The following is a 27,954-nucleotide window of genomic DNA, read 5'->3' on the forward strand; positions in this document are numbered from 1 at the left end:
TAGATTAGATTATACAGCATACATACATCTCTATACATCCAGCCAGATAAAGCGAGCCAAGAGCAGGATGCAAGAAGATTGCTAAATGGATGAATCTGCACAAAATATTTAGCTTGTCTAGTCTTACAAGTATAACTATATTCGTTTAGATGGGAATACCCCTTTAAGTGAGTGGTGAGGAGGCATACAACACTGTATACATCACTCCTCTGTGTATATGAGTAGGAAGTCCTCCTACACAAGGGAGACAAGTTGTGTACATGAGCGGCACTGCATACAGTACTATATGTATTGCCACTCATTACATTTGCTCGGCCAGGCACTCCAATGGATGTGTATAGTGACCTGAGGGTGAAGGAGAAATGGTGTATGCAGGCTCTTCTGTCCTGGGTGGCAAAACCCACCATCATATTTTGATCTTTGCTATGGAGCCTTTTCTCTTCTATGGTGACAGGTGCCATATAATAGACCTTACAGGATTAGATACATACAGTACCTTATGGCTTGGCTGTCCTTAGCTGTTTTGATGTTGTGTATCTGAGAGGCGATTACTGAGAGAACTTCAATATCAATACGGTTAAACTCATCGAAACAACACCAGGCTCCGGACTGGGCCATCCCGGAGAAAAACTTCCCCATCGTCTGAAATACAGGACTAGGTATTACTAATGCAACACTACCAGTCTTCACATCTGCAATCCACTGCCATATTATATAGTAAGCACAGAAATCTGCTTTATGATACAGGATGTATCACACAGGATAAGCAATGTAATGTATGTACACAGTGACCCCACCAGCAGAATAGTGAGTGCAGCTCTGGGGTGTAATACAGGATGTAACTCAGGATCAGTACAGGATAAGTAATGTAATGTATGTACACAGTGACCCCACCAGCAGAATAGTGAGTGTAGCTCTGGAGTATAATACAGGATAACTCAGGATCAGTACAGGATAAGTCATGTTATGTAATGAATGTGCACAGTGTTTCCACCAGCAGAATAGTGAGTAGGAACAGTACAGGATAAAGAAATAGTGACTAAGATGGGGACCAATAACAAAGTCATTGCAAGTGACCAGTTTACCGCACAAATAATCATATATGTGAAAAATAAATCACCTTGTAGTCCAGGCTTTCTGAGCAGTTGAACACCACACACTGTTTTCCTAAAGCCTGCAAATAAAATATAATACATGTAACACATATATATATATATATATATATATATATATATATATATATATACACAGTATATATATATATATATATATATATATATATATTTATTTATTTATTTATTTATTTTTTCAGGCCTAGATTCTAAGAAGACACATGAGATATGAACCCTGTAGGACTGCCTCACTACAGCCTGTGGCCTGTTGCTATGGCCATTTCCTGATCTTTTCAGCCAAAATGAGGTGCAGGGGTGGTTGCACATATGTATTGCGCTCCCTTTTTGAAGTATAGCTGTTTTAGTTTTCTACATAACTACTACTGACTTCAATGGAGAGGATAACTCTTGCTTTTCAATATGTGACAGTGATTAGGGATCAGGTTCGTTCCAGGTCAAGAAGCTAGGACGTGGACTCCTATCAATTTATGGTAAACGTTCTGAGAAGGTGTGCTACAAAAATATACCATTAGGTCACCCAAAGTCAAGCATATACAATTACTTTGGCCAGATCTTTGACAGTCTCTGTTTTTCCGGTACCGGCTGGTCCTGCCGGTGATCCTCCAAGATGTAGATCCAGAGCTCCGGTCAGTGTCAGCCAGCAACGGTCAGTCAGAGGAGTAATGACCAGACGAGAGGAACAGCCCAGATACTCATACCCGTACATGAAGGAGGCTCCGGCCTGTACCACGTAGCAAGAGTTATTTTGTTTGTTCCAGTCATATCGAAGTTGCCTGCAATAAAGGAGTTAATTTTACATTAGAGCATGGATTGCAGAGATTCTTCTGGAAGACAACAATGAAGGAGCTACAAACAGTACTGCATCATACTGTAAATTATGTAGGTGCATATAGCACTGCCTCCCTATTTTCCCTATATATATATATATATATATATATATATATATATATATAAATAATGTAGGTGCAGATAGTACTGCCTCTCTGTATCTCTCTATAAATTATGTAGGTACAGATAGTACTGCCTCCCTATATCTCTCTATAAATGATGTAGGTACAGATAGTACTGCCTCTCTGTATCTCTCTATAAATGATGCAGGTACAGATAGTACTGCCTCCCTATATCTCTCTAAAAAATCATGGAGGTACAGATAGTACTGCCTTCTCATTTTTCTCTATATATAATATAGGCACAGATAGTACTGCCTCTCTGTATCTCTCTATAAATGATGTAGGTACAGATGGTACTGCCTCCCTATATCTCTCTATAAATCATGCAGGCACAGATAGTACTGCCTCCTAATTTTTCTCTATAAATGATGTAGGTACAGATAGTACTGCCTCCCTGTAACGCATCATAAATTATGCAGGCACAGATAGTTCTGCCTCCTTATAATGTCTCCCTGTTGTCCCCTGTAAATGATGCAGGTTTAGATAGGACTGCTTAGCTGTCTCTTCTGGCAAATAATGTAGGTACATAAAGAGTTGCTTCCCTACCCCTCCCTGTAAATTATAACTTTAGCAGTGCTGCCTCTCTGTCTCTTAGGGCCCTATTCCACGGGCCCGAACAACAGTGTAAACAAGCGCCGGTCTGCTAGATCGGTGCTCGTTTACTGGGCCTATTCCACGGCCTGATGATCGTTTAGCGAGGGCTGCAGGGACATTGTTACCGATGTCCTTGCAGCCCTTGCAGCATACACAGCAGGGCTTCTCCACCGCTCCGTCTTCCTCCCCGGGTACCACGGCGGAGCATCAACTCTGGAGCGGCCTGACTGAGCTGTCAATCACTGGCCGCAGCGGTCCCAGCCAGTGATTGGCTGAGCGGACTGACAGCTCAATCAGGCCTTACCGAAGCTGATGTTGCGCCGTGGGACCCGAGGAGGAAGACGGAGTGGAGAAGCCCTGCTAGGTAATGTATTCTGCTTCTCAAATCGTCAATCGCCCGCCGCTATTCCACAAAGCGATGCGCGGTGGGTTACCGATGATTTTAGGTTTGGGCCTAAATAAACGATCAGCCGATCGGCCATTATCGCTCCGTGGAATAAGCCCCTTACTGTTAATGATGTAGGCACAGCTAGTTTTTTGCTCCAGTCTCTTTCTGTTAATAGCATAGGTACAGGCAGTACTGCCCCCCTCCAGGGCGCAATACAGGCGATAGGGGGGTGACAAACAGAACATTACAAAATCAAAACATGTTACATGAATAAGGTAAATGGCAGACTGGTACATAGGGATAGAGGACCCTGTCAATCTAAAAGGTATGCGAACAGGGCCGGCGTTAGGGGGGGGCAAGCAGGGCAAATGCCCAGGGCCCCCATCCCCCAGGGGCCCCCTCCCGCAGTTCCAGTAGGAGAGCGTCCTGCAGCGTCTGGCAGTGATCCCCGGCTGCTGCTATCAGGGGTCACGCAGAGGCTGCAGGACGCTGCTTGGTGTCTGCTCCGTGTGTGTAGCTCCCCCTCCCCCTCCCTCCAGCTCCTCTTACTGCACGTGACTTCCTGCTCTGGTGTGGAGCTGTCGGGACGATGGAGGAGAGGATGACAGCCTGCTGCATGGTACATGAGGGGGATTCACCACTACACCCAACATGCTAGACAGAGTAAGTATACTGTATATGTAGTGTGTAATGTGTATGAATGTAAGTGCATAATGGATGAATGTAGTGTGTGTTACATGTCCTGTGTATAGTGTATGAACTGGATGGTTTGTATCTGTATAATGTGTTTTCATGAATGTTTGAGTGTATGTATATATATATATATATATATATACATATATATATATGTATTAGCACTGCTGTAGAAGTGAATAGACTGTATATAGGGGCTGCAGCCATTCTCTGGCCTCATCCATCCTATGTAATTGCTGCCGATGACCACTGAGGCCGCTGATTGGCTGCAGCTCCTATGTATATAAGGCAATACGGTGTATTTTATTGAGAAAAATAATAAGGTGGTATTCAGTCCTTAGGTGGTGGTCACTGTATGCTGGTAATATTGGTCTGTATATAGTGTATATATAGTCATTATTGCCATAGATTGACTGCCACATAATGACACTATATACAGACCAATATTACCGCCATACAGTGACAACCACATAATGACTATATACACTATATACAGACCAATAGTACAGCCATAGAGTGATCGCCACATAATATTGGTCTGGATACAGGGTCATTATGCAGTGGTCAATCTATGGCGGTAATATTGGTCTGTATATAGTGTGTATATAGAGTTATGTGGCGGTCACTCTATGGCGGTAATATTGGTCTGTATATAGTGTCATTATGCGGTGGTCACTCTTTGGCATTAATATTGGTCTGTATAAAGTGTCATTATGCAGTGGTCACTCTTTGGCATTAATATTGTTCTGTATATAGTGTATATATAGTCATTACTGCCATAGATTGACTAACACATAATGACACTATATACAGACCAATATTACCGCCATACAGTGACCACCACATAATGACTCTATATATACACTATATACAGACCAAAAGTACAGCCATAGAGTGACAGCCACATAATATTGGTCTGTATACAGTGTATAAAGAGTCATTCATTATACAGTGGAAAGTCTATAGCGGTAATATTGGTCTGTATATAGTGTATATAGAGTCATGCGGTGGTCACTCTATGGCAGTAATATTGGTCTGTATATAGTGTATATAGAGTCATTATGGGGCGGTCACTTTATGGTGGTAATATTGGTCTGTATATAGTGTATATATAGAGTCATTATGGGGCGGTCACTTTATGGTGGTAATATTGGCCTATATATAGTAAAGTTTTCTTCAATAACGGTATGGAGGTAATATTTGGTCCTGATTATAGTGATTTTTTTATTTTATTTTTTTTTAAAGCAATTCATATAAAAAGTTCTTGTGTTTACACCACTAGCGGCAGTCCTGGCATGTAGCGGCAGTCCCAGAATGTAGCAGCAGTCCCAGAATGTAGTGGCAGTCCTGGCATTTAGGGGCAGTCCTGACATGTAGCGACAGTCCCAGAATGTAGGGGCAGTCCTGACATGTAGCGGCAGTCCCGGCATTTAGCGGCAGTCCCGGCATGTAGCGGCAGTCCCAGAATGTAGGGGCAGTCCTGACATGTAGCGGCAGTCCCGGCATGTAGCGGCAGTCCCGGCATGTAGCGGCAGTCCCAGAATGTAGCGGCAGTCCTGACATGTAGGGGCAGTCCCGGCATGTAGCGGCAGTCCCAGAATGTATGGGCAGTCCTGACATGTAGGGGCAGTCCTGGCATATAGCGGCAGTCCTGACATGTAGGGGCAGTCCTGGCATATAGCGGCAGTCCCGGCATGTAACCTTCTGAACTGAGTAAGGGGCCTAATACATGGAGCGAAAATAGTCCGAATCAGGACGCTATCGCTCTGTGAGGACACTGGGGAACATGATCAGGTAGTATATATCACAGACAAGGCCTGAGGACACCGGGGAACGTGATCAGGTAGTATATATCTTTATTGTTTACAGCAAGGATTGCACACACATCACTAATGATATACTGTATATATACACATAGGGGGAGATTTATCAAACATGGTGTAAAGTGAAACTGGCTCCGTTGCCCCTAGCAACCAATCAGATTCCACCATTCATTACTCACATTCTAAGATGGTGGAATCTGATTGGTTGCTAGGGGCAACTGAGCCAATTCTTCTTTACACCAGTTTGATAAATCTCCTCCATAGCTTTTGCTGCATCATAAAAGAGCCATGTAGTAGGCTCTCTAAGCGAGCTCCATTCTACCCGATTGGCGCTCACTTCTGCAGAATATCAGGCCGTGTAATACGGCCTTAAAAGTGGCCGTACACTTCCAATAACTGCTGGCTGAACAATCCTTCAGCTGACAATTATCTGTCCCATCTGGTCCCGTCCTCCCCATACACAGAAATTTAGCACATCTGAGTGTTCCTGTGTTCTCTATGGGAAAGCCATAGCCATACAGATCTGATGGCGGCTTATCTCTCTGAGAACAAAGAGGTTGGGCGTTGATTTTCCATCAAGCTCGACCCCCTATGTCCACTGATATCATCTGTCAGAGGACTGTCCAGAGAGCCCCATACACCTTACGCTGATGGCCAAAACCACCAGGAGCAACAGGTACCACCAACAAAAGAGTAACATGTATGGGGACCTTAAATTGTTGCTAAAATATTTCAGCATTTGGGGCCCCACCTTCAACTTTGCCCAGGGCCACATCTAGTCTAAAACCGGCCCTGTATGCGAAGAGAGACAGAAGGTAAAGGGCAGCCAGTCATAGTGTGGCGGAGAATTATTGTGGGTTGTAGCCTAGTTTAAAGAGGTAGTGAGTTCCAGAGTATGGAGGAGGCTCAGGCAAAATCTTAAAGGTGTTTTTGTACTTCCTAGTATTTTTCTATAAATTACACAGATAGAGATAGTGTTGCCTCCATGTCTCTTCCTATAAGTACTGATAGTACTGCCTCCTGGTCTCTTCTTATGAATGACATAGGTACTGATAGTACTGCCTCCCTGTCTCTTTCTCTAAATTACAAATATACATATAGGGTTGCCTCCATGTCTCTACCTATAAATGACATAGGTACTGATAGTACTGTCTCCCTGTCTCTTTCTCTAAATTACAAATATACATATAGTGTTGCCTGAGCCTCCATGTCTCTACCTATAAATGACATAGGTACTGATAGTACTGCCTCCCTGTCTTTCCTGCATTGCAATTCTTGCTGTAGCCTCTCTCATATGGCACAAAACAATGAAAACAGGAAATCAGCCATAGAGAAGGCTAAAACTAAACAATGAATATATCTTATTTCATGTAACTTGGATATGCCTGAGCATTCATACATTTCCCAAGAGCCCAGAGAAGAAGAAGGTTCCCAAATGTTTACTGTTTGTGCACTGTGGACCCCTGTATCTAGCAGACACTGGAGTGGACAGCTGAGTGTGGAAATAAGCCAACGTGCAACATAAGGTCGGTGACCCAGACAGTCAGTGGCCCAGACGCCTCTCTTCCTCTCCATCGGGCAGGGCCGGCGTTAGGGGGGGGCAAGCAGGGCAAATGCCCAGTGCCCCCATCTCCCAGGGGCCCCCTCCCGCAGTTCCAGTAGGAGAGGAGAGCACAGACAGCGTCCTCCAGCGTCTGGGAATGATCCCTGGCTGCTCCGCTGGGCTGGTGTCTGCTCCCCCTCCCCCTCCCTCCAGCTCCTCTCACTGCACGTGACTTCCTGCTCTGGTGTGGAGCTGTCGGGACGATGGAGGAGAGGGCTGCCAGGTGAGGATGACAGCCTGCTGCTGCAAGGAACATGAGGGGGATTCACCACTACACCCAGCATGCTAGAGGGGGTAAGTATTCTGTACATGTAGTGTGTGTATGAATGCTATGTGTATAATGGATGAATGTAGTGTGTGTTACATGTCATGTGTGTAGTGGATGGGCTGGATGGTTTGGATCTGTATAATGTGTTTTTATGGGTGTGTGAGTGTGTGTGTGTATATATATATATATATATATATATATATATATATATAATGGTGTGTGTGTGTATATATATATATATATATATATATATATATATATAGTGTGTGTGTGTATAAGCACTGCTGACTCCAAGTGTTGAGGTGAATAGACTGTATATAGGAGCTGCAGCCATTCTCCGGCCTCATCAGTCCTATGTAATTGCTGCAGGTGACCACTGAGGCCGCTGATTGGCTGCAGCTCCTATGTATATAAGGCAGTACAGTGTATTTTATTGAGAAAAAAAATAAGGTGGTATTCAGTCCTTAGGTGGTGGTCACTGTATGGCGGAAATATTGGCCTGTATATAGTGTCATTATGCAGTGGTCACTGTATGGCGGAAATATTGGCCTGTATATAGTGTCATTATGCAGTGGTCACTCTTTGGCATTAATATTGGTCTGTATATAGTGTATATATAGTCATTACTGCCATAGATTGACTATCACATAATGACACTATATAGAGACCAATATTACCGCCATACAGTGACCACCACATAATCACTCTATATAGAGAACAATATTATCGCCATACAGTGACCACCACATAACTCTATATACACACTATATACAGACCAATATTACCGCCATACAGTGACCACCACATAACTCTATATACACACTATATACAGACCAATATTACCGCCATAGAGTGATCGCCACATAATATTGGTCTGGATACAGAGTCATTATGCAGTGGTCAATCTATGGCGTTAATATTGGTCTGTATATAGTGTGTATATAGAGTTATTATGTGGTGGTCAGCCTATGGCGGTAATATTGGTCTGTATATAGTGTATATATAGAGTCATTACTGCCATAGATTGACTGTCACATAATGACTCTATATATACACTATATACAGACCAATAGTACAGCCATAGACTGACAGCCACATAATATTGGTCTGTATACAGTGTATATAGAGTCATTCATTATACAGTGGTCAGTCTATAGCGGTAATATTGGTCCATATATAGAGTTATGCGGTGGTCACTGTATGGCGGTAATATTGGTCTGTATATAGTGTATATATAGAGTCATTATGGGGCGGTCACTTTATGGCGGTAATATTGGTCTGTATATAGTGTATATAGAGTCATGCGGTGGTCACTCTATGGCGGTAATATTGGTCTGTATATAGTGTATATATAGAGTCATTATGGGGCGGTCACTTTATGGCGGTAATATTGGTCTGTATATAGTGTATATATAGAGTCATTATGGGGCGGTCACTTTATGGTGGTAATATTGGTCTGTATATAGTGTATATATAGAGTCATTATGGGGCGGTCACTCTATGGCGGTAATATTGGTCTGTATATAGTGTATATAGAGTCATTATGCGGTGGTCACTCTATGGTGGTAATATTGGTCTGTATATAGTGTATATAGAGTCATTATGGGGCGGTCACTTTATGGTGGTAATATTGGCCTATATATAGTGTGTTTTCTTAATAAACGGTATGGGGGTAATATTTGGTCCTGATTATAGTGATTTTTTTATTTTATTTTTTTAAAGCAATTCATATAAATAGTTCTTGTGTCTACACCACTAGCGGCAGTCCTGATTTGTAGCGGCAGTCCTGACATGTAGCGGCAGTCCCGGCATGTAGCGGCAGTCCCGCCATGTAGCGGCAGTCCCGGCATGTAGCGGCAGTCCCAGAATGTAGGGGCAGTCCTGACATGTAGCGGCAGCCCTGACATGTAGGGGCAGTCCTGACATGTAGGGGCAGTCCTGACATGTAGCGGCAGTCCCAGAATGTAGCGGCAGTCCCGGCATGTAGGGGCAGTCCTGACATGTAGCGGCAGTCCCAGAATGTAGGGGCAGTCCTGGCATGTAGGGGCAGTCCTGGCATGTAGCGGCAGTCCCGACATGTAAAAGACATCATAAAAGAGCCATGTAGTAGGCTCTCTAAGCGAGCTCCATTCTACCAGATTGGCGCTCACTTCTGCGGAATATCAGGCAGTGTAATACGGCCTTAAAAGTGGCTGTACGCTTCCAATAACTGCTGGCTGAACAATCCTTCAGCTGACAATTATCTCTCCCAATCCGTCCAGTCCTCCCCATACACACAAATTTGGCACATCTGAGTGTTCTTGTGTTCTCTATGAGAGGGGAAAGCCATAGCCATACAGATCTGATGGCGGCTTATCTCTCTGAGAACAAAGAGGTTGGGCGTTGATTTTCCATCAAGCTCGACCCCCTATGTCCACTGATATCATCTGTCAGACTGTCCAGAGAGCCCCATACACCTTACACTGATGGCGGAACCCACCAGGAACAACAGGTACCAGCAACAAAAGTGTAAAATGTATGGGGACCTTAAATTGTTGCTACAATATTTCAGCATATGGGGCCCCATCTTCAACTTTGCCCAGGGCCACATTTAGTCTAAAACCGGCCCTGCCATCGGGGCATGTACAGTAAGTGTTAAGTGGCAGAATTATGAAGGAGGGGTGCAGTGTTAATTTCACCTGCTATATTCTATTCTCTTTTACGATATATGATTAGAAAATCTCATTACGCTGCATCATGCGGCGGTATAATATCCAGAAGGAAAAAAAGCAATGATCTGCAGTATTACAGGCGACATAAATATCTCTTACGGTCAATTTCAGCTCACTTATCCCGTCTACAGCACTCAGCATCTTGTTAGCGTAAATGTAGACTGTACATGCTAATAAACCCATGGATTACACTCAATAACCCAAACTATTAGCGCTCCTTGTAATGAGATGAGAATATTATGAGAAATGGTGTATTGTCTACAGAAGAGCCTCAGTCTAAACCTTAATAAGAGAGGAGGGGGTTATAGTAAATGTGTCGGGAAATTAAGCAATTTAGGAGACATGTCTTTCCCTGTACGTAGATGAGACAAGGGGAGACATTCATTCTGCTGCTTGTTATATCTGGGAATAAATTTGTGATGGACGGACATAGGTTGATGGCCCCTCGTATAGTAACTAAACTGAGCTAATATATGAGGATCTTTAATGGGGGCTCCCATTATTGTATACACATATTCTGACACACTGATTCATCCTGCCTTAACTATTTAAAGGGAACCTGTCATATTGACCACGCTGTATGATCTGTGGGTATCAGACTGTAAAGCAGGAGGAGATGAGCAAATTAATATATAGTTTTTAAAGTTATTTCTTCTTTTAAACTTCTGCTTATTCTGGACATAGGAGTCCATTGGGCTGTCCTATTCAGTGATTGACAGTTCGCTACATGCTCACTTAGGGCCCTATTACACGGAATGATTATCGTGTGAAAAATCGTTATATCGTTCGAATTTAAAGGATATTTGTTTCGTGTAAATGCAGACAACGCTCAAACAACCGAGAAATTGCTCGCATCATTTAGCATTGATTTTGTGCTGACAGCAAATCATCCTTAGTTGTTCACTAATCGTTCAATGTAATTCCACATTGTTCGCTCTTTTGCTGGGATCAAAGAAGTAAACAATCGTAGTAACAATCGTAACTAATGACTATCATTCTGTGTAGTATGGGTCCATTTACACAGAAAGATTATCTGGCAGACTACCTGCCAGAGATTTGAAGCCAAAGCCAGGAATGGATTTGAAAAGAGGAAAAATCTCAGGCTTTCCTTAAAGCGACTCTGTACCCACAATCTGTCCCCCCCAAACCGCTTGTACCTTTGGATAGCTGCTTTTAATCCAAGATCTGTCCTGGGGTCCGTTCGGCGGCTGATGCAGTTAATGTCCTAAAAAAACAACTTTTAAACTTGCAGCCCTGTGCCCAATGGCCAGGGCTTAGAATATCTATGCATTAGGCTGGCACAACCTCTCTGTCCCTCCTTCCCGCTCTCCTCATCATTAGGAGTGCTCCAGGCAGATTGTCTCCTAATCCTTAGCTTTGTGAATACTGAACATGGGCTGGATCGTTAAGGCACCTGTGCAATGTTCAGACAGGAGAAAATGTTCCAGTGGCATTCCTAATAATGAAGAGGGTGGGGAGGGGGGACGGAGGGGTGGTGCCAGCCTAATGCATAGACATTCTAAGCCCCGGCTCTTGGGCACAGGGCTGCAAGTTTAAAAGTTGTTTTTTAGGACAATAACTGCATCACCTGCTGAACGGACCCCAGGACAGATCTTGGATTAAAAGCAGCTATCCGAAGGTACAAGTGGTTTGGGGGTGGTCTTATTGTGAGTACAGAGTCACTTTAATGACCTGTTCTCTTTTTATAGTCTGTTTCTGGCTTTGGCTTTAAATCTTTGGCAGATTATCTTTCTGTGTAAATGCACCCTCAGGTAAACCATTTCAAGTAGCTCTCGTTTGTGATTGTCATAGGACCCTAAAGGCCCCTTTACACAGGCGGATCAGGAGGAGCAAGTGAGCGCTGACCTGTCAGACCATCGCTCACTTGCCCCTCTCTCTTAGCTCGCTGTTGGAGGGGCCCCATGGACGATCTTTAGATCGTCTGGGGAGCCCATAGGAGATAGTGGCAGTCTGCGGAATGACAGCCAGCAGACGGTCGTTATAGTTAAAGTTTTCTTTTTGAAGATCTTAAAACACAAGGACCAGTCGACATTGTGCATGTTGGCTGATTGATGCCTTTAAGGGTACAAACCCACTTGACGTATTTGCTGCGTGAATCAGTCTTAAAAATAAGCAGGCAAAACGCAGGTTGGCTTTATACAATTGTTCTGCGTTAAAATACGCAGTTGCGTATTTTTGAAGCGTGAAGCTACATGCGTTTTTCACACAGGTTGTTAACAACTGATGCTTTGCTAACAACAAGCTTCACGATTCAAAAATACGCAATTGCGTATTTTAACGCAGAACAATTGTATAAAGCCAACCTGCGTTTTGCCTGCTTATTTTTAAGACTGATTCACGCAGCAAATACGTCAAGTGGGTTTGTACCCTAAAAGCGACTCTGTACCCACAATCTGACCCCTCCAAACCACTTGTACCTTCGGATAGCTGATTTTAATCCTAGATCTGTCCTGTGGTCTGTTCTGCAGGCAGTGGCGTAGCTACAGTGAAGGCAGGGAAGGCGACTGCTATGGGGCCCCTGCAGGAAGGGGGCCCGAGGAAGCCTGCCCTGCCTTCATGGTAGGTACCCCGCTCCCCCAGGGGTCCAGAGAGGAAGAGGGACCCTCACTGCACTGTTCAGCCCCCTCACTGTAGTGCCGGGTGAGCGGGCTGAACAGAGGAGCAGGACCTGCCAGAGGGCACAGGAGAGAGATGAAGGACCTTTGGGTCACATGACCCAAAGGTCCTCAATACCTCTATGTGAAGATCAGCCCGGACTACAGGAGGAGGAGGGGGGAGCCTGGGAGCTGTAAGTGCTGTGTATATGTGTGTCAGTGAGTATATATGTATCTGAATATGCAAAAAAGGGGTCCGTGGAGCCTCAGTTACGAGTCTCAAAACACGGGAATAGCCAGATATCCCTCTCTCCAGAGAAGGAAGCCCATTGCCAAGGGGTGCCTCCTAGTGGGGAGAGTACCAAACCACCCTGATACGTAGTCCCTCAGGTCCTACCTCTGTTGCGAGCTTTAGGACCTAAATAGGGAAACTATTTTTAGGGAATAGGGAAACTAATTTTTCACTGTTCTCCCTGAGTTCAGTGATTGTTGTGTTTTGTTGGTCTATATGTATCTGTGTATATATTTATATGTCAGTATGTGTATGTATCTGTGGCTATATATATATGTGTGTTTGTGTATGTCAGCAATGTCTGTAGCACTGGTGTATATGTGTGTGTTTGTGTATGTCAGCAATGTCTGTAGCACTGGTGTATATGTGTGTGTGTGTGTGTGTGTGTATGTCAGCAATGTCTGTAGCACTGGTGTATATGTGTGTTTGTGTATGTCAGCAATGTCTGTAGCACTGGCGTATATGTGTGTGTTTGTGTATGTCAGCAATGTCTGTAGCACTGGTGTATATGTGTGTGTGTGTGTGTGTGTGTGTATGTCAGCAATGTCTGTAGCACTGGTGTATATGTGTGTTTGTGTATGTCAGCAATGTCTGTAGCACTGGTGTATATGTGTGTGTGTGTGTGTGTGTGTGTGTGTGTGTGTGTATGTCAGCAATGTCTGTAGCACTGGTGTATGTGTGTGTGTTTGCTCCCAAAGATGTTCTGCAGCAGCTTCTATTAATGCTGGGCTCTAATAAAAGAACCCACCACTAATATCTGCAGCATTTTCTTTTATTTCTGGTTGAGTATTTCTTATTACACTGAGATGATTTCCCTGTATACAGTCTACTCATGGTGTATACATCAGCACTAGTGTCATCACATTACAGCGTATATATGTGTGTATGTCAGTGGCGGATCTGTATATATGTTAATGGTGCCTCTGTGTGTGTATATGTGCGTCATTGTCTGTGTTTGGCGGGGGGGGGGGGGGGGCATACAGGATTTATGGGGCCCCATACAGTTTTTTGCTATAGGGCCCCATGAATCCTAGCTACGCCCCTGTCTGCAGGTGATGCAGTTATTGTCCTAAAAGAAATACTTTTAAATTTGAAGCGGGGGTATCTGTGCCCTAACTTTGCACAATCTCTCCGTCCCTCCTCCCCACCCTCTTCAGCATTAGGAATGCCACTGAAACATTTTCTCCATGCTGAACATTGCACAGGTCCTTAACGATGGAGCGCATGTGCCGGGCTGAGACAGGTGGGGAATAGGAGGCAATCTGCCTGGAGCATTCCTAATGATGAAGAGGGTGGGGAGAAGGGACAGAGAGGTTGTGCAAAGTTAGGGCACAGATACTCCCGTTGGGCACGGGGCTTCAAGTTTTAAAGTATTTTTTTTTAGGACAATAACTGCATCACTTGCCGAACGGACCGCAGGACAGATCTAGGATTAAAAGCAGCTATCCCAAGATACAAGTGGTTTGGGAGGGGTCAGATTGTGGGTACAGAGTCGCTTTAATCGATTATCGGTCGGTGTAATAGGGCCTTTACACATAGAGTAGTACTACCCACTGGGCTGCTAAACTCACAATAGGAGAATAATAAAGTAAATAAATTACTGAATATTCTTGATCTATCGATCTGCTCAGCTCTCCCTGCTCTGTTAGGTTCACAGATTGAGTTCCCTTTAAGCAAACAGCCAATTTTTTTTCCCCAGGAGAGGAAGAGGAACATAGAGAGGAGAGAGCTACCTTGTCCACTCAAAGTCTTCAGCAGTAAACACCTTGTTCCTTAGTAAGTCGGTGAGGACATCTCTGCAGTGCACATAGAGGATGAGCAGGGCCTCCAGGGTTCTCTTCTGGTGGAGGAGGGGGACCTCTACAGCCAGCTCTGCCAGCTCCCCCAGACGCTTCTCCAGGTTGGAAAGGACGCCTCTTAGCTCTGTCTCCGGATCCTCACTAGAAAAGCCTTTAAGACAATCCTTACTGAACATTATCTGGCTCTGGAATAAAGAGAAATAACATCTCAATGACACTAAAATCGATATCGGTATACATATATTGCCTGGCATATAAAAAATAATATCCAAACTGCTAACTTTACAAAGAATTGAAGGTGATGTCTTACAAAGGAACTGTCTAACAATCAGCTGACAGAATACAAAACTTCAGTGTCAGACGACTTCTACAGGGCAAATTCTGCGTCTACACACCATTTAAAGGAGTATGGCACCATTTTTTTTAATTGTAGCACAGAGAGTTCATACCAAACCACCTCTATCGCATTACAAGGAGATAACATTACCATTGACTGATAACCACCAGTGTGTATAAATCCCCTCAATATCACACATACCACTACAAGGATGACCTGTCCAGGATGGGCCAGCACCCATTTCTTAAAATCTGATTGGCCCCAGTCCAGCACTCCAGCTCTCACCAGCCTGTAGAGTTAAATGTTATCAGTATCAGTTTTATTAATAATTGATCACTATGGAGAGGTTTTCTATGGTAATTCATAGAAAACCGAGAAAAAGTTCCTGTCTCGGCCAGAGATGTCAGCAGAGAGCAGTGTCAGACTGAAAATAAAACACTTCCTGCAGGACATACAGTAGGTAATAGGTATGGGAAGACTTGAGATTTTTTAATAGAAGTAAATTACAAATCTATATAACTTTCTGACGCCAGTTGATTTAAAAGAAAAAGTTTTTTGTTGGACAACCCCTTTAAGAACACACTAGAAGGTGGGAGGTACCTGCCCTTGTCTGGCCTCTCCTTAGAGAGGGGAGGTGCAGTTAGTTAGAGGTAGAGTAAGGGAGCAAATAAATGTAATTGTTTTCTCTCTGTGAGCAGAGTTAGTCACTGAGGCCTCTCCATCCTAGAGGAGACAAGCATCATTGCAGACTCCATGTTAGAGAAGAGGAAGGAGTACAATAGAAGGAGACATTAGGGAGATGGTATACCAGCACCTTATTGTTACATTAGGACCCTATAGGCTCAAGGCCGGGCCTACACTTCCTGTGGCTGCCAAACCACCATGTAAATGCCGTGCCTGCACCTCAGCGAGGGCATTGTGGTGAAAGACAGTGAGTACCTTTGCATCAGGATACTTCTGGGCCACCAGGAAGAACCCTTCAAATAAGTGATTTTGATTTAGGACAAAGCCCCTAAGGGTTGTAACAAGGTAGTGACCTACCATTCTTCAGATCCACACACAAAGTGGACATCAGCTTACTGTTGGATTTTCGCACCATAATACAGTGACAAACCAACCAGTAAAGAAACTGAGTTAACCTATTCCAATCTATGAGTGTGTATTCTCACAGCTTACCATCAGGGCACCCCACCTAACATCACACCTGACATAAGACAAGGTGTGCTCCAGGGGAAACTTATGTCTATATCACTGTGCAGTCCCTACTCCATCCCACAGAGGCTCCTGAGCCCACCTGACTGTGTACTGTTACCGACTGTGTCACTACAACACCCAGCCAGCCTGCAGATTCTGGCCCCTACACTACATTTCTTTCTGGGCTGCACCACAATGTTAATAGATAAAACATTCTGTGCTTATTAGTTTCTTTTTATATCTTTATCGAATTGGAACTTAGATTTTTATCATTAAAGAATTTAGAGCTTTATATAAAAAAATCTGATAGACGGCAGTCACCACTAGGTGGAGCTTAGCGTATACTGAACTCAATAGCCTCTTAATGGTTGTTATGCAGTGTTCCTGCTGTCGCCATGTAGGATGTACCACCTATTTATGGTAGCGATTCAGAGGAAGATGGCAGTGCTATGTGCTGGTTACAGACAGACATATCACAGACAAACTTGTATCTAGGTCAGCACTTACTTTTTTACGACATCATACATACTGGTCTCCACATTCCCCAGCCATTGCTCCACTGAGCCCCGGACACGGACGTTTCTACAGGAGCAGCACAGTGGGATTATTGTAAGGTTTACACAATGTTCCGAGCTAATGAGTCGTGTTAATTAAAAACTATAAGTGAATATACTTAGGCATGCAGATCCTCTCGCCTTCCGCGGATATAATCATCTCCACCTCGGGGGAACTGTTCAGGTGATGCTTTATGACCAAATGTTGGATGTTCTCGAAGCACTTCACCAGGTGAGGCTGCGTTACATAAACAGTCAAAGCTATCGACATGGCCTCCAACACTTTGTAAGGATAGAAAAACTACAGGGTCTTAAGGATCACTTGCCTGGACTACATCAGGATTCTTGCTTTCAGCCAGGATGGAGAGCAGGTCATCATTGCTGAGGAAGTAGAACCTTGGGAAAACCCTACGCTTAATCTCTAAAAAGTCCTGGCAGGGAAAATAGATAATGAGTCAATACCACCTCCATGATGATCAGTCCTGAAAGTAGACATCCTATAGGCTCATGATGCTGTCTTCTTAAAGGGAACTTCCAAGAACACATATCTAGCCGTCAAAAATCCAAGAAGAAGACATTGGGGCAGTAACAACATTGGTTTTGGTTTGACTAGGTGCCAAGTGGGTCATGATCATATACAGCTCAGAATACCCCTTTACAGGGAACCAATGATATATATCAGTGGACTCCTTTAACTCAATGGGTGGTAAGAAGAAGATATAATTTTTGCATTCTATTCATTGTACAAATACACTTGTCCAGTTATGGGGGATATGGGAAATTTAGAATGGAACAGTAAAATCAGGTAATGGTATCAGTCTTTGGCCACCAGCCTAGGCCTGAAATATGTTTGGTCTCCTGCCTACCTCAAGGCATTTTAGAATTTTCTCGAGATGACCATTGTTGGTCTGTAGAAGTTCCAGGACACCAGGCGCAGTGGCAGCTCGAAGTGCATTAGGTCTCTCTTTTATCTGATTCATCAGGTCTTTCCATGAACTGTCCACTTGGGCAAAAAGTTTGGCTTCAGCTGGGAGTTGCCTAGTAAGGATATATAGGTAGTAAGAGGGTAAGTAAGGATATAATAAGTGTTTGGGGCCTACCCCACGCATAGCACATAAGCAAGGAACATGTCTGTTCAGATACATGTAAGACCATCTCTGATAAATTAGCCATACACAAGAGGCTATGGTTGGCCAAAACGGCCAGGTTGGACTCTCCAATTTCCGCAGTACTGCTTGACCATCTAATGTGAATGTAGGCCTCCTAATGCTGGGGGGAAAAATTTAACTGTCCGACCCTTTTGTATTTTGTCAGTGGCTTACCGCCTCTCTAAAACAAATGAAAGCTAGGGCCAAGCCGAATACTCCTGTATAAGGTATAAACAGTAGAGACTGCCATTCTCCGAATTTTCATGTGTTCAAGGTGAATGGGAGAGATGTCTGCAGACAGCTAGTGAAGGTCTAAGGGCACCTTAAAGGGGTTATTCAGAATTTAAAAAAAGCACAGCTACTTTCTAGCAAAACAGCTCCACATCTGACACTCAGGTTGTGTCTGGTATTACAATTCAGCTGCATTCACTTCAATGGAACTGAGCTGCAAGACCACACCCAATCTGAGGACAGGAGAGGTGCTGTTTCTTGAAAAAAGGGCCATGTTTGTCTAAGCCTGGACAACCCCTCAAAGTTGTAATGAGTTGATTTGCCAGTATTTTTTGTATAATTTTGCAGTAAAATTTACAGCAGAAAAAACTATCTTTTTAATGCCCTAAAAACCAACTAATTCATATAATGTCCCAGTTCTGCCATGAAGTGAAGCTTAGCCCTGTGATTCCTATCCTAATTCTCCACAGTCTATACCTCTGGATGTCAGATGCCAGGAATATCTGCTCCAGGTACAGCCAGTTTCTCTGACACATCATCCATTCTTCCATGGTGCGGGAGAAGAGATTCAGTTTTCTGTCCCATTCATCAACTGTGTTCTGAAACAAGATCAGTGGGAAAAAGTCAAAAGGTTATAAATAATGTTAAAAATGACTTCTAAAAATGGCGCCACACCTGTCCAGCAGCTCAGATCCATTCATTGCAATGGAGCTGCAACGCAACATACAACCTAAAGGTCGTCACTCGCTTGCTCCAGGAGATCGTCCCGTGTAATAGGGGCTTTACTATCTCTTTGGTCTTTGAGAACCTTTGCATAAACTCTACAGGGGCTCATGTGCTATCCACCATCTACTCTATTTTAATTTCTCCGCCAAACAAATTCAGTTATATGGCCCAATAGGAAAATTACTCATCTGTGTGGTATTCTAATTGTGAATGGCAAGACATTGCTACCAACACTGCTAAAGGCCCTATTACATGAAGCGAGTATCGGCCATAACCCGTACTAAAAGACAACGATCAGGCTGTCGGCTGATCGTTGTCTTTCAACACGTTGAAAGATAAACAACAAATATGGCAACAATCTATTCCACAGAGTGATGGCAGCAGACTGTCGCTATCTCCTATGGGTTCCCCGAACGATCTTTACATCAGAAAAGTTGCCGTCAGCACATGTTATAGCGCTGGCAGCAAATGCAGAAGAGGAGCAAGCGAGCGCTGATCTGAAAGGTCGGCGCCGGCTTGCTTCTCCTGATTGGCCCGTGTAATAGGGCGTAATTACACTAAATGATTAGCGAACGAATGTGGAATTACAGCAAATGATTGTAGAATTACAGTGAACGATTAGTGAACAAATAACAATGATTTGCTGTTAGCACAAAATCAACAACACATGAATGATTTCTCGGTAGTTTGATGGTTGCCTGCATGTACACAAAACAAATATTGTTAAATTTGAATGTTAAAATGATTTTTAACATAATAATCATTCTGAGTAATAGGGCCCTATGTGTGAGCCCCTCCTGCAGCTCCCCGCACGCCTCCGCTCTTCTCCGCTCAAAGAATTGACATGTGAATTGACGCGAGCCCTGCCATTCAAACACACAAAAGGCAGGATTCGGCATGGGGAGGGTTGTGTTTTGAATGGAATCTCGGCGCTCATTCCGTAGCGTGAACGGGGCCTAATGCTCCATTGGTGGAAGCCAATTTGAAAGTCCTTTAAAGAAGGTACCTGTTCCTAAATCCTTTAGATTTGGTAAAGTCTAAACTAAACTGGATGATGGTCAATGGCTGCCTCCATTCTATCCTTAATGATAAAGAGGAGTGGTTTAGAAAGGTGTGACAACCCTGGATATCATACCTAGATCCTGAGATCTAGGAAGGAGTGAGGGATATGTTGTTGTCTTTGTCTCCATATGCCCCCCCACACCAAAAAAAAATCTTGTGTGTCTTATTGTTGTCTGGTGTGAGATGTTTTGTGTTCAGTTATATAGTTATATAATGGAACGATTGTTGTAGGTGGAAGCTATGAATATAGCTTAGGGGACCCTTGCATGGGATTCGGTTAGGGTGGATTCTGTATATTAAGCTGTAGTAGCAATCATATTATGTCATTCTAAGGTTACCAATGACTGCTAAAGTGGCTTCTACCTGAATTTACTTACGTTTGGCCTTGAAGTTCAGCCTATATTAGACATATCATTTGTGTGTCCTTATTTAAAAAATAAATAAAAGTTTTTGAAAACCATAAAATTAACAGAAGGGGGTCCTCTGGTATGGATCCTCATCTCTTTTCAAGAATGGTTAGAAAGAGCATATCTCTAGCTGGATGAGCTTTCCCGTCCTGCATAACACAGATAGTCTACTGATATGAACAGAGAGTGTAATGCTGCCGTTCTCCTGTGGTGGCGATGCAGGGAATTTCACTTAGACTGATTATTCCAGCAAGATGGCAAGTAGGGACCGTCCACAGGTCAATGGAATCAACAGACAACAATATGCATTTATACATTTATGTAATTAAGGAGTTAAAGTTTAGAACCCCCTCCCCCCTTCTACGGGAAGTTTGGAATAAATAGCTTGAAATGAAACATTTAATTTGTGAATTAGATGCCTTGCCGGCATTAGAGGTCGATATACATTCCTGTGTTTTTCTAGATGTAATACAAGCCATATTTGTGTCGTGCAGCCGCTGCGCTGATCGCTCATTACCGGAGATTATACTCATCACGGTAAAGAACAGAATCAGCTCATTTCTTCCTGAGAACCATTCCCTGTCTGCAGTATTGGTGAAAAAAAAGCAAAAATTCCTGCATGGGGTAAATCATAATTATAAGATCATTTTGTGCGTAACATTAAAAGCCTCATTAATAGCAACCGTGTCCCAGAATGGCCGCACAGGTGCGCTGAGAGCCGAGGGCGGCCGCAAAATGTTCCCAGCAAATGTCTCGGTAAGCAGTAATCTTCAGATAGATGAGGGGAAAAAAGAGAAAATTTGTGTTTTAGGGCCGTGTTATAGGTTGAATGGCCCCTTTATTAGAGCCCTAAGCTGTTAATAGCATTTAGAGACATGCTTTACAGTAAGTCCCGTGGACATAGGCAACAATGGACAGGAGCTGTCCCAATGAAATTAATTGGAAAGTTGTGTGAGCATGCTCTGTGACCTTTGAAGAGGTAATTCCACAGGGGTGGGGAAGCAGGTCCACCACCGATCTATTTCCAGCACAGAGCACTAGGGGCAGGCCCATCGTCCCGTGTGACGAAATCTCCTTCCCTCTGTGAGGTGGCTCCATAAATGTCATAGAGGGAAGGGGAGATCCTCTGACTGTGGGGTCGGCAGGCCTGCCCCCAGTGCTCCATGCTGGGCCAGTGTTCGGGAATAGATCGGCACTGTGCACAGGAATCGGGTGGTGGTTCAAAATAAGGAACGCGCCACCGACATCCCCGCATCGGTGCCAATCTGTTAATGTAAAAAAAACAAAACAAAGCAATATAGCTGATTGTACATTTTCTTTAAGGTCCCCAAACACCTGAGACTTTAGTTGCCCGTATTCGCTGCTCAAGACGGGTTAATCCTTAAATTTAAGGTGTATATTTCCGAACGACCTCCAACAGAAGATGTCGGTGGTGATAGGGGTCAATCTGTGATGGAAAAATCACTGCTCAACTCCTTTGTTCAAGGAGAGATAAGCCAGATTCAGAGTGCTCTGACTGCAGATCACCTCTCCCCATAGAGAATACATGAACGCTTGACCATGCTGAATGTTCCTGTATGATGAGGACAAATGGGAGATTTAACTGATACCAGAATGATTGTTCAGCCATCAGTTATTAGAGGTGTTTGGCAGCTTTACTGTACTTTCTAGATCACTTTCCAGCAGCCTCCACAGCAGAATAGAGCGCTATTGTATCATTTTCTTCTACCTAAATATCAAACCCAAATGTTACCTTAATAGGGGTGCAGTATCGTGAGCCCTTCACCGTAGCCAGGATCACCTGACACTCCTCTAGCTGAGCTATGATGTCCTCCGCTGTGGCAATGATCAGGATCTCGGACAGTTCGGACTTGTGCACTGTTAATCTGAAGTCGGTTTTACTCCACAGACTGATAACTTTATTCAGCATCCCCTCCAGAGTCGCCTCGTTCGTCGCAGTGGTCGAGATATCAATGATTTTATCCTTATGCTGAAATATCTTTAAAAAAAGAATAAAAAAATATATCATCATCCAAGTCTCCAATAGGAGTGCACAGATACCATGAATAGGTAGTATTTTATGCATGCTTATTTTTTTCTGCCATTTAAAGGGGTACTTTGGTGAAAAGTTTTTTTTTATTTTAAATTGACTGGTGTCAAAAAGTTATAGAGATTTATAATTGACTTCTATTTGAAAATCTCCCGTTTTCCAGTACCTCTCAGTTGCTGTATGTTCTGCAGGAAGTGGTGTATTCTTTCCAGTTTGACCCAGTGCTCTCTGCTGCCACCTCTGTCCATGTCATGTCCATAGAGGTTTTCTATGGGGATTTGCTACTGCTCTTACACCAAGGGCACTGTGTCAGACAGGACTTCTTCCTGCAGAGCATACAGCAGCTGATAAGTACTTGAAGACTTAAAGGGGTAGTGCGGCGCTAAACAATTATTCACAAAATAACACACATTACAAAGTTAAACAACTTTGTAATGTATGTCATGTATGTGAATGGCCCCCTTCCCCGTGTTCCCCCCCACCCACGCTAGACCCGAAAGTGTGATGCACTATACTCACCTGATTCGTGTCGACCCCCGTCCGCCATCTTGGGACAATAATGTCATCTTCGGGTGGCCGGTGCTCCATCCGTCCCTCATGCCAGCCCCCCTCTGCCGCGATTGGCTGAGCATAACTGTGTTCAGCCAATCGCGGCTGAGCACAGTTATGACGCGGCAGAGGGGGGCCAGCATGAGGGACGGATAGAGCGGTTCGGCCGGCCACCCGAAGATGACATTATTGTCCCAAGATGGCGGACGGGGGTCGACACGAATCAGGTGAGTATAGTGCATCACACTTTCGGGTCTAGCGTGGGTGAGGGGGAACACGGGGAAGGGGGCCATTCACATACATGACATACATTACAAAGTTGTATAACTTTGTAATGTGTGTTATTTTGTGAATAATTGTTAAGCGCCGCACTACCCCTTTAAGTTTTTTTTAAACAGAATTAATTTACAAGTCTGTATAACATTCTGGTAACAGGTTTTTAAATAAAATTTAATTCTATTAATCTATATAACACCAGTGTCATGGACAGAGGTGGCAGCAGAGAGCACTGTGTCAGACTGGAAAGAAAACACAACTTCATGCAGGACATACAGCAGCTGATAAGTACTGGAAGACTTACCTTTTTTTTAGACAGAAGTAATTTACAAGTCTGTATAACTTTCTGGTAACAGAACAATTTTTTGCCCCTTTAAGACACCAATATTAGGCCATTTAGTCAAGCAGTAAAAATGAATTGTGTTATGTATTTCTATAGCATTTTCCCATCAGCCATTGCTCGTCCTGGTGATCTAAGACCTGGCGGCAAAGAGTTGATGCTTCATGGCTGCTAAAGGGTTCTCTGGTTGAGTGCATACTTTTTTTTTTTTTTTGCAAAAAATGATATTCATAGCAAACTACCTATGGGCAAAAGTATCTGCAATAAAATGATCAGAGCTGGTGGGGTTCACTGACACTAATTCCGCGCCTCCGGCCTGGGGCTACGTGGGACTTTAGATGTAAAATTCAATAATCCATTTCTCATTCTGGGCTTTTTTTCATAAACAGGATCTCCGAGTATTTATAGAAGGACGTGCAATAAAATTTCTGAACTAATTATTGGAAGGATTATAAGCGGAGCACAAAATCAGGCTGGATTTCTGTATTGTAAATGAATAGTCATTTATCCGGCCTGGGTTTTTATGATTAGCAGGAAATTAGTAATTAGCTATGGAGATGTGTGACGAATGGAGAGAGGCGGCTTATCAGGAGCCATTCTGCGCCTCTCCTGGGGGGAATAGAAATCATTTCCCACACTCTCAGGGTTATTTTTAACAGAATTTTCGGAATCGGATTGCTCCATATTTCTATTAAATAGGTGTGAAAATTGTGCGTCAGGTTTTGGGGTATAAAACTGAAAAGGCATTACCAGCCAAACCTCTCTTAGGTGATAGGGAATGCTAAAAAAAAGAACTTCTTTGCATTAGCACGATTGCTTTCTTTTGAAGTTTGGCCCCTTTCTCTCCCTGTATACTGTAGTTGTCAGCTTGTTGTCTAGGTTCCCGACCACCACACTCTACTTGAAAATTGGATGTGATTTTTATTAATTTGGTGCAACTTGTGCTATTTGTGTCATGTGTTGCCCAGATTTAGTTAAACTCTCCTATTCTTAGGGTGCGTTTACAGATAGATTTATCTGACAGATTTTGGAAGCCAAAGCCAGGAACGGATTTGAAAAGATGATCTCAGTCTTTCCTATATGACCTGATGCCTGTTTATAGTCTGTTCCTGGCTTTGGCTTCAAAGATCTGTCAGATAAATCTGTCTGTGTAAACATACCATCAGATAGTAAACCTAGACTAGACAGACTAGTAATGTGCAAGAATTATTAAAGTGTATCACATGCTGTTTGATAAATCTGTCAAGTCTAATTTATACCAACTACTAGTGCCAGACTTTTGGCACACTTTTGGTGCACGATGGAGGATCTTAAAGGGATTATCCAGCGCTACAAAAACATGGCCACTTTCTTCCATAGACAAGTCTTGTCTCACTCAGTTCCCTTGAAGTGAATGAAGCTTAAAGTGTCTGTACCACCAGGCCCAGGCTGAAGCACTGGAGGCGGGCCCACCCACCCACTCCTCTATGATAGGGTTCCATTGATTCTAATGGAGTCACGTCATGGAGGGGCTGGGGTTTCTTCCCACTGGGGGTGGGTCGGCCCGCCTCCAGTGCTTCAGCCTGGGCCTGGTGGTACAGACACTTTAAGCTTCATTCACTTCAAGGGAACTGAGTGAGATTCTGCTATCCGCCAAAAGAATCAACATGTCAATTCTTTCGTTGAAATGCAGAATCCGCCCGTGCATAAAATAGTGTGTATGGTACGGGCGGAGAGTTGCGCTCAGGTTTCGTAGTGTGAACCTACCCTTACAAAACCTGCACCCAAAGTGGATACAAGAGAGGGGCTGTCTCTGGAAGAAAGTGACCATGTTTTTGTAGCGCTGGATAACCTATTTTAGGGTAGCTTCACACGTACCGCATTGCAGTGGATTTTCTGTTGCGGATCCGCAGCAAACTTGACTAAATGACTGAACACAGCATCAAATCTGCTGCGGATCCGTGATACGGTATGTGTGAAGCTACCCTAAATAATATTTTTTTAGAAGGGGATAAATAAAGGACCCCTCGTACACTTACCTTCCAGCTCCTGTGCTGCCAGCTGGTATTATGCAGCTCCACTCACTGTTGTGAGGCATGTGAGGGTTCGGGGACGTGACATCACAGCCCCACTCATCTAATTAGTGGCTGCAGGGGCATCGTGCCTCTATCACTGATTGCTTGAGCAGGTCTGTGATGTCAGATCTCCAAACCCAGAAGAGCCACAGAAAGCTCCACACTTACCAAAATGAAATAGGGGACAAGGAGGTGAGAGAGGAGGGTGATGCAGCTGCAGTTGCTCATTCAGTCTGCCAGTTAAAGGGGTTATCCAAAAACCTACCTGTATTGTTCCAGAAACAGCACTACTTGCGTCCTCAGTTTGGTTGTTTTATTACAGCTCAGTTCCATTAAAGTGAATGGAGCTGAGTTGTAATACCACAAATGAACTGAGAAAAAGAGTGGCACCATTTTTGAAAGCAAGCAGCCATGTTCTCCTAATAATGGACAATCCCAATTAACAGGAAGAGGGAGAGGCAGGAGAGCAGCAGGGGGCAACATTGCACTGGCTCAGAATGCACAGTACAACACCTAAATGACAACCCATCCATGCATAAGACAAGAAGAGAAGGGAAAAAACACAGGACGGAAAAAGATCTAAACACAATAGAACTTATAATAGAGAAGATAACGTTTGTAACCTCCATGAACAGAGCAGAGAGGAGCTTTGAAGAGTGTGTCCCTGCTCTGGAGGACTTGGCATGTCAATGTATTCAGGACATCCAAACCTCAGTGAGCACCATGTAATGCCTTATTTTACCAGTGGTGGCGCTGCTGCAGAACTAAATATTTGCTGTTAGGTTTCTTGGCTAAATGGTTGGTTGGTTGCTTGGTTACTTACTCTAAGTTCCAGAAGGTTTCCCAAAGTGAAACTCTTATCCTTGGTTATCATTCGGCCAATGGTAAAGTGTATAAGGTCCCAATGCCTGGCTTGCAGACTAGGATTTCTTAAAGCCACCACAATGGGTAAACTTTGCTTAAAATCGGTAATGGATTGCTTCAACTCGGCCACAACGTCATTGGGTGGCAATCCTAAGGAAATGACGGCAAAGGAAACAGTCAGCATTTGCATTCAGGATGGTCTTCTTTCCTGTGATCGTTCTATGGCGTCTCTTACCTTTCTCAAGCATAAACAATGTATGGCTGAATCTATTCACGTCTCTCTGGATGAAATCCACGTTTAGGTTCTCGAATGACGTCTGTCTCCACTCCGTGGACAATCTCCCCCATTCCTCTTTGGCCTCCCAAAGAAGTTTCCTCAAACTCAAGTCACACTCAATCTCGGAGAGCTCGGTGTTGAGCATCTGGGTGGTGACAACGTTTGCAGCACTTTTCTGTGACATAAGGACGTCCATTAACCTGGCTTTCATTTGAGTCATTGAGCTACCGAACCGTTCCTGGTAGCTAGAGTAACATTGGGCCTTGTTGGCGATGACCTCAAACTCCTCTAAGAGATTGACAATGACTTCATTGGCTTCTAATGGAAAGGTGTCGGCTTCTAGAAGTATTGGATTCTTCACCTAGTAACACGTAACCAGATGTTAGATCCCAACTGTGTTATTAATAACTGCATTACATGTTAAATTCTAGCTGCCTGCAGCCACCACTAGGAGGCGCTCACCCAAGACAGATTTATTACTGGGTTTAGCAGTAACCATAAAACTCTCTCTGCAGTCACTTGCTCATTATGTAGCTCTACAGTAATGTGAAGAGAAGCAGAGGATTTGGAGCTATGTATCAAAAAGCAAGGCTCCCACCTCTATAAGAATATAAGAAATGAATGAGCACTGAATGTTGGATGTATTGACAGCAAGCACATTTATCAACATGCGCCCCTGGTGTCCATCACTAAAAAAAAGGCACAGATTTGTATTTTTTCCATGGCGTAAGCCCCACTCATCTAACGGGGGAGGAGGGACGTAATGTACGGCAAGGCAGGAAGGAGGTGTAGCCTCCTTCCACGCCTGATTTGTCAGGTTTTACATCTGGGAAGACGCATAAATTATGTTAAAAATTTACACTCACTCTGGAACACGTGTAGATTTATGGGCCTGGCATGTGTGGTGTCCTACCACTGGTGTTCTTTTCTCTTGTGCACTTGTCGCAAAAGCTTTTTTCTCCAGGTTAAGTGGTGATAAAGGGTATTTTACAGTTTCACCACTAGATGTCAGTATC

The 27,954-nt window shown here is 43.7% G+C and overlaps 1 protein-coding gene across 5 annotated transcripts in view; it reads right to left on the reverse strand.

The window, feature by feature from the left end:
• DNAH14 (dynein axonemal heavy chain 14) overlaps positions 1–27,954 on the reverse strand; it is a 165,537-nt gene that overhangs the window by 86,519 nt on the left and 51,064 nt on the right. For all 5 annotated transcript variants that reach the window (XM_069954737.1, XM_069954734.1, XM_069954735.1 and 2 more), the window contains 13 exons: positions 26,897–27,299; positions 26,621–26,811; positions 22,282–22,527; positions 18,811–18,932; positions 17,821–17,992; positions 17,281–17,385; positions 17,074–17,192; positions 16,908–16,982; positions 15,408–15,495; positions 14,804–15,054; positions 1,675–1,906; positions 1,121–1,174; positions 497–642 (listed from right to left, as the gene is read on the reverse strand). In XM_069954737.1, coding sequence (XP_069810838.1) covers positions 497–642; positions 1,121–1,174; positions 1,675–1,906; positions 14,804–15,054; positions 15,408–15,495; positions 16,908–16,982; positions 17,074–17,192; positions 17,281–17,385; positions 17,821–17,992; positions 18,811–18,932; positions 22,282–22,527; positions 26,621–26,811; positions 26,897–27,299 — 2,204 coding nt within the window. The remainder of the gene's footprint in view (positions 1–496; positions 643–1,120; positions 1,175–1,674; positions 1,907–14,803; positions 15,055–15,407; positions 15,496–16,907; positions 16,983–17,073; positions 17,193–17,280; positions 17,386–17,820; positions 17,993–18,810; positions 18,933–22,281; positions 22,528–26,620; positions 26,812–26,896; positions 27,300–27,954) is intronic.

The sequence above is a fragment of the Dendropsophus ebraccatus genome, chromosome 15 (genome assembly GCF_027789765.1).
Source record: "Dendropsophus ebraccatus isolate aDenEbr1 chromosome 15, aDenEbr1.pat, whole genome shotgun sequence".
Lineage (NCBI taxonomy): Eukaryota > Metazoa > Chordata > Amphibia > Anura > Hylidae > Dendropsophus > Dendropsophus ebraccatus.